A 12,394-nucleotide genomic window follows, 5' to 3' on the forward strand; every position below is an offset into this window, starting at 1 on the left:
CTTTAGACTTTCTAAAAACTCCATGGCTGACAGTGCCTCCAATTCACGAGGGATTTTCTACAAAAGGAAAACCTTCCTTTATGGATGAGTGGGAATTTGATGAACAAAAGCCAATGAGTTAAGGCTGGTCCAGTTCTGAGCACCTGACTTGGTATTTCTCTTCACACAATCATGCTAAATGTGGCCAATTAAAAAAGCATGTCCTGTCTTTGACATGGAGCCTTCCACACAATCTGGAATTCTGATCACGTATTTGCCCTGGAAGCTGTGCTATCCTTGAATATGTCAACTTTTCAGGAAGTGTTCAGCCCTTTTGTGATGGCACTGAAGTGTAATCAAACATTACCACAAGCCAAGTCACATTGCAGCATGTCTCGCCTTGTTTAAATATCTCAAATATATTTGAGTAATTGTGTAATGATTTCTAGGCCTCTGGTTGTCCATATGGTTGGAACAGACTGCCTTTTGTAAAGCAGTTGTTCTCTCTCTCTCTCTCTCTCTCTCTCAAAATGAGTAGGAACCAAATCCTCTTCACTGCAAAATGGAGAGCTTGGAAGATGTTGCTTACATTTCAGGGTAGTGCCCTACCTTAACTCTTGGCATGAAACTACATCACATCTGGCCTCCAGAAACTGCTGTGTCTTCCAGACATCTTGCTTATATTTGTGCAATGCAGAAGAACAACGCAGCAGGCATCGCGTGCTATGTTTTCTGCTAGAACTGGCCTTGAGATACAATGACATGGCATGGGGACTACACAGCAAAGCCATCACTGCAACCACATGAAGTCCTTCTGGACAGGAAACATTCTAGATGGTGGAACAAGATCATCTCAGACAATGAGGACCAGTGAAAGGGTCTGGTCATCGGCCGGAATTCTTTCCTAATGCTCTCCGGGTGAAATGGGCGTTGAGACAAGCAAAGGAGCTGCTAATTTTGTAATTAATGAGACCCAAGGGGGCATTTCAGAGATTTGGCTTAGGAGCTCAGGATTTAAATGTGGTCACTGGGCCTTGGTGATTACTCACATCATCTGTCTCCCTGGGAGATTATCCCAGTGAAGGCCCGGAATGCTATGTTTGATGAAAAATGTCAAACTTATTCTTGGCCTATTATTTGAGAATTCTTAGGAAAATGGTTAGGCTTGGATTCAACACCCCACCCTGCCCCGCAACCACTGGCCATGACTGGCTAGGCAGGGGGCAGTGGCACTGAGTCTGATGGCCTCTCTGTTCCTGCCTAACTTTGGGTTTCTTAAGCTTCGAGAGGAAAACCATTTCACTGGTCACGAACAGGGCCAAACACGCAATGCTATGGAGGCATGCATGATCTGTGAGTTCTGGGGATGACTGGAATGTGATGGGGAGGAGTTTACCTTTTGTGCCTGAGGGAGCTGAAAAACAAAGAAAAAAAAAAAAACAGAACAAAAAAGGGAAAGAAAAAAGTCAATCGTTACATAAGAATTTAAGGTTCACTGTAAAACTTCATTTTGCTTCCACTGGCAAACAGAAAAACCAACATGGAGAGAGAATAAGATAAAACTAAACCCAAGATCATTTTAATTTCCAAAATAAAGCTACAGTATTAATTACTCAACCTACCATCTGAACTTGTAGTGTCAACGGATAATCTCAGTTTTCTGGCATGGGCTTTGGGAATCCCCAGGCCCAGAGCAGTCTGGTAACCCCTTGAAAGCTGGACACGAATCACTCTGTCCAGTGGCCCAAAGAGCAGCATTCCTGCTTCCTATAGGCCAGCTGTTCTCAACCAGAGGACGGCTGTCTGGAGACACTCAGGGCTGTCACATTGGAGGGAAGGGGGACAGAAGGGAGTAAGAGCTCCCTTGGATAGAGGCCAGGGATGCCCCAAACACCCTACAACATCCTACAGGCCAAGACAGCCCCCATAATAAGGAATCATCGAGCTCCAGGTCAGTGGTGACAAGGTTGAGAGGCCCCGCGGCACACCAAGGTAAGACTGCTAGAACAATGTCCTTTTTTTAAAATCAAATTTTTCTTGCTTTGTAACACACTCACTATTCCCTTTATTGGTGGTTAAGGAAGCATTCATGAAGATTTGTATATTTAATGTAAAGCTGATGTTCTAAGAACAATGAAAAGGCAGTTAGTCAATTCATAAAATAAGATTTAACAGCTTTCCCAATAGCACAGGCAAGAAACTGAAATTAATAGGTATGTGGGAAAAGATGAACATTTGCGAGACATATTTGCCTATTTCCCAGCACTGAGATTATTGGACTGTAGTTTAATGCCATAGTATTATGATTGCCATTATAGTGTATGGTATTTTGAGAAGCACTTTTCTAATCTGGAATGGAATTAACATTATCCTTGCATTAAATACTCAATCTAAGAATTACATCTCAGTCAAGACTTCTTGTCATAGAGATGAACTTTCATTGTGTGTTAAAATACCACCAGGCACTTTGTTAAGTCCTTGATTTATATTATCCTATTCATAGCAATCCAAAGCTAGATACCTCCATTTAGCAACAAAGGAAAACCAAAGGGAACTTAGAGGTTAGGTAATCACACAATGTCCCACACACAACGAACGGCACTACAGGGCTGCATGACTTTAGAATCTACCAATTCAAGTTGATTCACACAGGAATAAGGACCACAGAGACTTGGGAATGGTAGCTGAGGATTTTCTCCCTGTCTCTGTAGAACTCATAATATCAAGTGTCAGAAGGTGCAAGACAACTAAAGCAGACATGCCAGGGTCCCCACTTGAATCCCCTGTTTTCCTACTTGATTTTTTTTTTGGGGGGGGGGGCCAGGTAGAGTTAGACAGTGAGAGTGAGAGAGAGAGAAATGAGAGAGAAGTCTTCCTTCCCTTCCTTCTGTTGGTTCACTCCCCTAATTGCCGCTATGGCTGGCTCTGCGCTGATCCGAAGCCAGGAGCCAGGTGCTTCTCCTGGTCTCTACACGGGTGCAGGGCCCAAGCACCTGGGCCATCCTCCACTGTACTCCAGGGCCACAGCAGAGAGCTGGACTGGAAGAGGAGCAACCGGGACAGAATCCGGCACCCCGACCGGGACAAGAACCCGGGGTGCCAGTGCCACAGGCGGAGGATTAGCCAAGTGAGCCATGGCACCGGCCGCTACTTGATTTTATCCTGAGAAGAATGCTCTTTCTTCTTGTGCTCCAAGACCAGTGCTCTCTTAATCCTGTGCTGAGCCCCTGCCCGGTGGATGGAGCTCAGTAAGGGGTAGACAGGATACATCTAAATAAACAAGAAGTTGGGGCCAGAGTTGTCGCATAGCAGATAAAGCTTCGCCTGCGATGCTGACATCCCATATGGGCGTCAGTTAGTGTCTCGGCTGCTGCACTTCCAATCCAGCTCCCCGCTACTGGCCTAGGAAAAGTAGCGGAAGATGGCCGAAGTGTTTGGACCCCTTCCGCTCATGTGGGAGACCTGAATAAAGCTTCTGGCTCCTGGCTTTGGCCTGGACACCCTGGCAACTGGGGAGTGAACCAGCAGATGGAAGATCTGTCTCTCCCTCTTTCTGTAACTCTGACTTTCAAAGTAAATAAATAAGTCTTTTAAAAACAAAACAAAACAAGATGTGCTGGACTTCTGAGACATCCCTGTAAGGGTACTGAGAATAGTCCTGAAAAGCAGGCCCCAACCTTTCCAGCACTCAGTGTCCAACATTCTTCCTAAACAGGGCTCCCACTTAAGCAGCCACGAAGGCCTGTTTTCTCCAGCCTCACCGCCTTGCTGTGGCTATGACTATTCCAGAAGGAAGTTTGCAAGTTCCTCCAGGGCTTCTCAGGAGTTCAGACAAATGAATCAGGAGGTTAAAACTGAACCCCTATGAAGAATCACTTAGGTTTCCGAAATATTAAACAACTTTTCACACCACAGGAAAGAAACCGTGGACGTACGAATATTGTGGAATGAAAAATCTATGTTTCCTTAGGCAAGCATTTGTGTTGAACCACAGCTTAGGTTGTATGAAATGCACAGGGGGCTGTGAGAATTACAAATGTTTGATGAACTGCAAAATAAATGCCAAAGTTAAGCCTTGCAAAAAAAAAAGAAATTGGCCAGACTTTACCGTCCTCTTGGACAAGAAAGAACCCCCCCTCCTGCCACATTTCCTTCTTTTCTTTCTTGAAGATTTTTCTTCTGACTTACTCATTCAAGCACAGGAGAAGAGGAGCTGGGAAGGCAAATGAGAGACTAGGTTTCTGTGGTGATGTCCACAGTTTAAGACTTCTCCCAGACTCTCCGCAAAACATATATTTTCCTCAAGAAATAACTCATGAGAACAAAGAGTAACTTTCCCATGGCAGCTTTCAAATCATGCAAATTACAGCTTGCAATGCCCTCAACAGGTTGGACCTCTGAGAAGGAGCCTGAGAATAGAACATAACAAATTTAGATCGGATTGTCTGTAGCCACAGATGTGGATGCTTGGGAGCCGGCGACCCCTGATGCCTCACTCCCCCAGCATTCATGAATGGTGCACAGAGCGCAGAACTGGGAGTCAGACCAGCTGGACACCGGGTCCACCCTGGACTCTAGCTGGATCCCAGAGGCATGTGGCTTCTAGCCTTTGGCCAGTGTGCTTCTGGGTAAAAAGCAATGACAGAGGGAGAGCTCAGGAATGACCCAGATCTTCAATGGCCAATGGATTTTGCCTTAAGGATTAACTTTGATTAGTGATGGCCATCTTAGGGGTCAGGTTGAGAAGGATTCTGAAGTTATCTCTAAGTTTCACTGGGAATAGTATTATCACTGAGTTATCCACATTTCGGTGTGGGTTAAGAAACTAGGAACTGCAAAACACACCACGGACACAATGATCTTTAAAGGTCTTACTGTGGGGCCAGCGCAGTGGCACAGTGGGTTAAGCTGCTGTCTGTAGCACCGGCATCCCATATGTACACTGGCTCGAGTCCCAGCTGCTCCACTTCCAATCCAGCCCTCTGCTAACGTACCTGGAAATCAGCAGATGACGGCCCAAGTGCTTGGACCCCTGCACACAGATGGGAGACCCAGAACAACTTTCTGGCTCCTGGTTTCAGCCTGAATCAGCTCTGACCATTGCAGAGGAAGATCTCTCTCCCTCCCTCCCTCTCTCTCTCTCTCTCTCAAATAAATAAATATCTTTAAAGAGGTCTTATTGCAGATTTTATTTGTAGTTATGAGCTCATCTGTAGTATCACATGTCTCTCTCCCCTGCTAGATAACACATTCTATGAGGCAAAACAAAACAAACAAAAAAACAAAAAAACCTGCTCTGTATGTATGTCCAGCTGAAGTGTTCTAACTTATTACTGGTATTCTCCTTGTTAATAAGTCACCTTATTCCTGGGTTATAATCTGAGTTCATATCAGGGAGATATAATTTAGATAACTTTTAAAATATTCAATTATTTTTTGAAAGGCAAGGTGACATTTGCAAGCTCTGCCTCAAATGCCTGTAACAGCCAAGGGTGGGCCAGACTAAAAAACAGGATCCAGGAACTCCATCTAGGTCTCCCACAGGGGTATCAGAGTTCCAAGCACTTGGTCCATCATCTGAAGTCTTCTCAGGTGCATTAGCAGGAAGCCAGATCAGAAGCAGAGGACTCACCGCAGCCCTCCAACGTGGGATATGGACATCTCCACTGGCAGCTTAATCTGCTGTACCCCAACACCCACCCTGATTTAGATAATTCTCAAATCTACACTTCCCCCACCATGTTGATAACCCAACCTGATGGCTTTTAAGAGAAAACTATCTCTGCTCAAAGAACAGATCTGATACTCCTAGGTCCTCACCTGCCTGGTGTCCTTGTCCTGATTATCTCACTGACCAATATATGTGCGCAAAGCCAGTTTGAGCATTTCTTATCATCAAGAGGGCTGAGGCAAGGTGACTTCACTTCCTGTCTTACAGTGGAGATCTTTTCTTCCCCCAAGCTACCTTGTCAGGCATAGCCAACCTGACTCCATCTCTCTGGGTCCATGAGGGTTATGGACAGGTGGTGTTAGGCTCCTGACGGTCTGTTTCTATGTGCAAGTGTATAAGGATACATCCTCACGTCATTTTACTAAAGGAGGAATAAACAAGAGAAGTAATGGCATGTTGCCGCTTTAGACTTGTCACAACCTACATTTCAAACGTGGAATAACAGTTTCTATAAGAACTTGTAAGAGAGTTCAGTAAAGTTGCAGGATATAACAGGATATAATTTCAACACACAAAAATCAATAGTATTCTCACACACCAACAACGCTCCGGCTGAGAAAGAACTTATAAGACCAGTCCCATTTTCAAGAGCTACAAATGTATTTTAAATATCTTGGGATACATTTAACCAGGGATGTGAGATATCTCTGCAATGACAATTATAAAACATTACACAAATCAGTAGAAGAGGACAAAAGGAATAGAAACTACTTCAACATTCATGAATTAGAAGAATTCATATCATCACAATGACCATACTACCTCAAGCAATTTACAGATTAAATGAAATCCCAATCAAACTACCAAAGACATCTTCACAGGTCTAGAAAAAATGATCTTAAAATTTTTATGGAAACACAAAAGACACCAAACAGCTAAAGCAATCTTAAACAATAAAAACAAAGCGAGAGGCATCACAATACCAGATTTCAAGACATACTACATGGCTGTTGGAATCAAAACAGGCCATACTGGCATAAAAATAGACATGTAGATCAATGGAACAGAATAAAAACCTGAGAAATTAATCCACACATCTACAACCAACTAATCTTTGAGAAATGAGCTACAATAATTCCCTGGAGATAGGATACTCTCTTTAGTAAATGGTCTCAGGGAAAATGAATATCCACATACAGAAGTTTGAAACAAGACCCCTACCTTATACCCTATAAAAAAATCAACTCACAATGGATCAAGCATCTAAACTTAAGACATAAAGCCATTAAATTACCAGAGGAAAACATAGGGGAAATGCTGCAAGGGATTGGAAAAGGCAAAGACTTCTTGGATAAGACCCCAAAAACACAGGCAATAAAACCAAAAATAGACAGATGGGATTACATCAAGCTAAGAAACTTCTGCACAGCAAAGGAAACAATTAACAAAGTGAATGGGCAACACACAGAATGGGAGAAAATATTTGCAAACTATGCATCTGATAAAAGATTAAAATCTATAATATAAAAAACTCAACAAAAACAAAACATACAATTTAATTAAGAAACAGGCAAGGGATATTTTTCAAATATAAAGAACATTTTTCAAAGGGTGAAATACAAGTGGCCAACAGACACACAAAAAAATGTTCAGGATCACTAGCCATCAGGGAAATGCAAATAAAAATCACAATGTGGTTTCACTTCACCCCAGTAGAAAGCCTATTATCCAAAAATGAAAAACAACAAATGCTGGCAAGGATGTGGAGAAAAAGGTACACTAATACCCTGTTGGTGGGAATATATATTGGTACAACCATCATGGAAAATAGTATGGACATTCCTCAGAAAACTAAAAGTAGATCTACCATATGACCAGCTAGCCCACTCCTGGGACAATATCCAAGGGAAATGAAATCAGTATATGAAAGAGTTATCCTATGTTTATAGCTTCCCAAGTCACAATAGCTAAGATAGGGAATCAACCTAGATGTCCATCAACTGATGATTAGATACAGAAAATGTGGTAGATGTCCAGCGCCGCAGCTCAGTAGGCTAATCCTCCGCCTTGTGGCGCTGGTACACCAGGTTCTAGTCCCCGTCGGGGCGCCGAATTCTGTCCCGGTTGCCCCTCTTCCAGGCCAGCTCTCTGCTGTGGCCAGGGAGTGCAGTGGAGGATGGCCCAAGTCCTTGGGCCCTGCACCCACATGGGAGACCAGGAGAAGCACCTGGCTTCCGGCTTCAGATCAGCGCGGTGCCATAGTGGCCATTGGAGGGTGAACCAACAGTAAAGGAAGACCTTTCTCTCTGTCTCTCTCTCTCTCTCACTGTCCACTCTGCCTGTCAAAAAAAATTTTTAAAAATTAAAACAAAAAAAAAGAAAATGTGGTAGACATATATGGCTCAGCCATAAAGAAGAATAAATCCTGACATCTGTATCAAAGCAGATATGACTGGAGATCATTATGCTAAGTGAAATTAGCCAGACTCAAAAAGACAAAATACCACACGTTTTCTCTCATCTGTGGTAGCTAGTATATAAAAAGTACAAACACTGTCTGTATGTTGTATCCTTTGGTATATAGTTATAAATATTGCATCACTGAATCATGCTATATAAACGACAATATGTTCTTTCCCATGCTAGAAGGAGAGCGACAGAGGTGGGGTGGGGGATGGAGGGAGTGAGGGAGGAAATGGAGAGGAGGGGGAGGAACAGAAGAGACTCTGGTCTTCACATAGACCAAGTGCTACCACACCAAGCCAAGTCTCAAAGGCTCTGGGGACCACATGGGCCATTCCACCTGGGCATCATGTTGGGAGACTGAGAGACCCTGGCACCACCCTGTACAGAAGGGTCTAGGCAGAAGAGAGGACCAAGCCCAGCGCCTGCTCAGCGTGTCCTTACAAAGTCTGCTGCTGCAGGGACATGTGCCAGGTCCTGTGCGGTCCCAGCCCTTTGCACCTGCTCCTCTCTCATCCCAGACCTCTTCCCCATACCCTCCATCCTTGTCTGGCAAACGCCTACTTCTCTGGTCAGTGGTCACTGTCTCAGAGACTTCTTACCTAACTTCCTACATCATGTGCTCTTATCATATGTCCTCAGAGTACCCCAGCCCTCCTATTCATAGTACAGTTACTGCCAGTTGCAGTAACTACCATTTTTGCCTTTTGATACTAGAAACACAATATGTATCTAAGCTCAGCTAGCTAACCCTGTTAGAGATAGGTGTGGCTAAATGAATTAAGTTGTAGTTAATGTGATATATGTGTCTGTGGCTTTTCCAGATACAGTCCTTATAAAGACTTCCTCCATGATGCTGCCAGGAAGGTAGATGTGATTGCCAGAGCTCCAGCAGTCATTTTGGCCTGTGAGGTTTTCTTGAGGAGGGAAACCACATAGCAGGATGCTGAGAACAGCTGTAATGACTCATAATCGCTTGTGTAATAGCTAGGACATGCTATCCACCATTCTAAGTGCTTTACCCATATTCACTTAATGAAAATTCACAGCAACCTTATTAGGCAAGCTCAATTATTACTCCAGTTTGGCAAATGATGAGACTACAAGTCTACATCACGAGAGAGCAAAAAACAGGCCAGTGAGGAGGCTACTGAGTGACGCAGATAAGAGTGACGGAGGACTGACCAGGTCCACTTTTGTGCGAAATGAACAAAAGCTGAAAATGTGTTTTGGAACTGCAGGCAGGTGGTAGGCTGGACAGCTTGATGTACGAAGCTCCAGTGCCTGGAGGAGGCGTGAGCGTGGTCATGGCCAGCACGCACGCAGGTCACCTGCGGATGGACGGCTGACGGAGCAAAGCTAGAGTCTCAGGACGGCCGCAGGGGGAGGCTCTCAGGTGGGGGCTCACGTGATGAGCTGGGGACCCCGGGAGGAGGAGCAACAGATGAGGCAGGAGACCCGGGCCAGCCTGCGTCCCTGACGCTGCCCTAACCAAGCGGTTGCCAAGAGAGACAGAGTCCCTGCGCCGAAGAGGGGGGAGTGCCTTTGTTTCAGCTCTACTCCTGCACGCCGTTTCTGCCGCACAGAGGGGACCACGGAGGCGACATCCATCGCTGCAGCCAACCCAGCCCCGGAGTCAAGCGGTCTCTTTTTCAAAAGCAAAATTCCAATTAAGGACCTATTGATCAAAACAATACATTTCACTAAGAAATATGTAAAGACCAAATGGGAAACAAAGTATTTTCCTGCCAACCGCGTACAACAAAAAAAGGCCTGGCCTACATATGTTTATTCCATTTGCAAACCTGGCCCTTTGCCTCAGGCCTTATGAATGAGGGAGAAATCCTCTTTCATCCTCCTCATTAACAATGTAGACAAAGATCGCCACTCCTGTCAATCACAGGGGACGCTGGTAAACGGCTCCAACTCCAAAAGCCATGCCAAGAAGGGGAGGGTCTCCCAGGAGCTAAGGCTTGGTGCTTGGTACAGGGTCCACCTCACATCAGCCACTTCTGCCCCTGCAAGCCAAGCACCCCTGCTGCCCAGCTGGCCTCCCCAGTTTTACTCCTGCCACTGAGTGCTTTCTATACATTGTATTGCATCCACAAGGATCCAAAAGCATGAACCTGGGGCAGTCATTTGGCCTACTGGTTCAGGTACCACTAAACTGCCTGTGGGACACGCAGAGTACCTGGGTTGGCGTCCCTGCTCCAACTCCTGACTCTCGTCCCTGCTAACGTACCCTCTGGGAGGCAGTGCTGACGGATCACATGATCGGATCCCTGCCGCCCACATGGGAGACATGGATTGAGTTCCTGGCTCCCAGCTTCAAGTCCTGGCTGCTGTGGGCATTTGGGGTGAGCTCTATGACTACCTGTCTTTCTCTCTGTCTCTCAAACAAAAAACAACTCAAAAAGCAAGCAAGCATTGACAGGCAGGAAAACCACCATCTACGCATGGTATCTGCCAGCCAGTCGTCCGAGCCTCGCTCACCTCGCAGCGTCTGTGGGACTCTTTCCTCCCACTGCCAGTTTCCTGACCCCTGCTACCCCACCGATCCCTGCCAGATCCGAGCCCTCATTTCAAAGAGTCTGACAGGAGTGCCCGTCTCCACGCGGTACCTTTCTGTGACATCATCTGGTTTCCTCTTGCCTTAGCACTCATTCCATTGGGTAATGAATCCTCCTATGGACTTTTCTACCTTCGCTTCACCTCTCCATGTTAGCGCCTGAGACCCACCCAGGGGACATATGTAGCTGACTGACTGTACCAGCAGGCACTTACACCTGTGCCTGGCACTTGGTAGCGATTCAGTACACGTTTGCTGGAGGAAGGAGAAGGGTGGCAGGTGGAGGGAAGAGAAAGGAGAAAGAAAGAGGGAGAGGGGAGAGAAAAGAAAAGAAAGAAGGAAAGAGGGAATGAAGATGAAAGAAAAGGAGGAAGGGAGTGAAAGTGAGAGAAAGAAGAGAAATGAAGCAGTGAATGAAAGAAGGGAAAGAGGGAAGAAGAGTAAGGAGGGAAGGGAGGGGAGGAGAGGGCAGCGAAGGGGAGGGGAGGGGAAGGAATAGGAAAAAAGAAAAGGAAGGAGGGAGGGAGGGAGGAATAGAGGGAGGGAGGGAAGCAGAAAGGAATGGAGGGAGGAAGGGAGGAAGGAAGGAATGGAGGGAGAGAGGGAGGAAAAGAGAGGACGAAAGTGGGGAAAAGAAAAAGAGTGGATGGTGGGTAACGGGAGAGAAGAAAGGAGGAAAGTGAAGGAGGAAACAAGCAGCAGGACAGGAAGGCGGGCGGGCCTCAGAGACTGGTAGGCCAGGCTGCACTTGCTGCCTCTACTGCTTACTAGTCATGAGGACCTGGGCAGCGCTACGCCACTCTGAGCTTTGGAGTCCTCCTCTGTACAGTATTCCATAGGACCGAGGCAAACACTGAATGAGATAATGCACCTGGCATCCCTACAAGTTGCTGAATTGACCCTTGACCTGGTAGCCCCAGAGTTTTCAGGGTGGGCTCCAGTGCGATGGAGTATGAGAGGTCACCATAAAAAGTAAGCAGCGCACAGTCCACAGGAGATCCCTCGCAGACTTAGGACCAGAGTTTTGGGTTATGAGAAGACATGAAAAGGCCTGAACAAGGTACATGAAGCAGTGTGCAACGCTTATGGCAGACATGTCCATCCTGCCCTCTGTGCTCCTCATCCAACTGCTTTCTTTCAGAGTATACTCATGAACTTGCTAAGAGACCAAGGACTTTGTTAGAAGTAACTCACAATCGTAATTCTGCCCTCTTCTCCTGTTCTCTTTTCTCTGTCAACTAGAATCTGAGAGGATGGCCGGCTGGGGACAGACATTCACCTGAGGGTGCTGAGAGTGAAGCCAATACCACGGGAGGTTTGTTGTAACATGGAGAGAACTCAGCACTGATCTGAGCCCACATCTACCCACGGGACTAAGCAGCTTTGCGCTCACTACAAGTCACTGGAGCATCCCGAGTGAGACAGTTTTCTCGTTACTCCCATAGACCCTCCAGCAGCCACAGTGGATCACAACTGGGTTCTACCACAAATCCAGGGATTCATCAAAATCCTCTGTGACTATTTTTCCAGCTTCAAAAATACTCAGGAGTCATTTCCTCAAAAGATTTCCAGAGCTATATCTGAAATTGCCTTACAAACAACCGGGGTGGGGCTGGTGCTGTGGCGTGACGGGTACAGCCGCTGCCTGCCGTGTCAGATCCCATGTGGGCGCCAGTTCTAGTCCTGGTTGCTCCACTTCCAATCCAGCTCTC

At 46.0% G+C, this 12,394-nt stretch overlaps 1 protein-coding gene across 3 annotated transcripts in view; it reads right to left on the reverse strand.

Annotated features, from left to right (window-relative positions):
• The window catches only part of CACNA2D3 (calcium voltage-gated channel auxiliary subunit alpha2delta 3), an 875,732-nt gene that overhangs the window by 240,797 nt on the left and 622,541 nt on the right, over positions 1–12,394 (reverse strand). Inside the window, exon 14 of one of the 3 annotated variants that reach the window (XM_051851528.3) lies at positions 1,376–1,393. The exons of the other annotated variants lie outside the window; for them this stretch is intronic. Within the exon in view, the coding sequence (XP_051707488.1) occupies positions 1,376–1,393 (18 nt within the window). The remainder of the gene's footprint in view (positions 1–1,375; positions 1,394–12,394) is intronic. 3 annotated transcript variants of the gene reach the window in all.

The sequence above is a fragment of the Oryctolagus cuniculus genome, chromosome 10 (assembly GCF_051225735.1).
Source record: "Oryctolagus cuniculus isolate XC-2025 breed Fujian yellow rabbit chromosome 10, ASM5122573v1, whole genome shotgun sequence".
Taxonomy (NCBI): Eukaryota; Metazoa; Chordata; class Mammalia; order Lagomorpha; family Leporidae; genus Oryctolagus; species Oryctolagus cuniculus.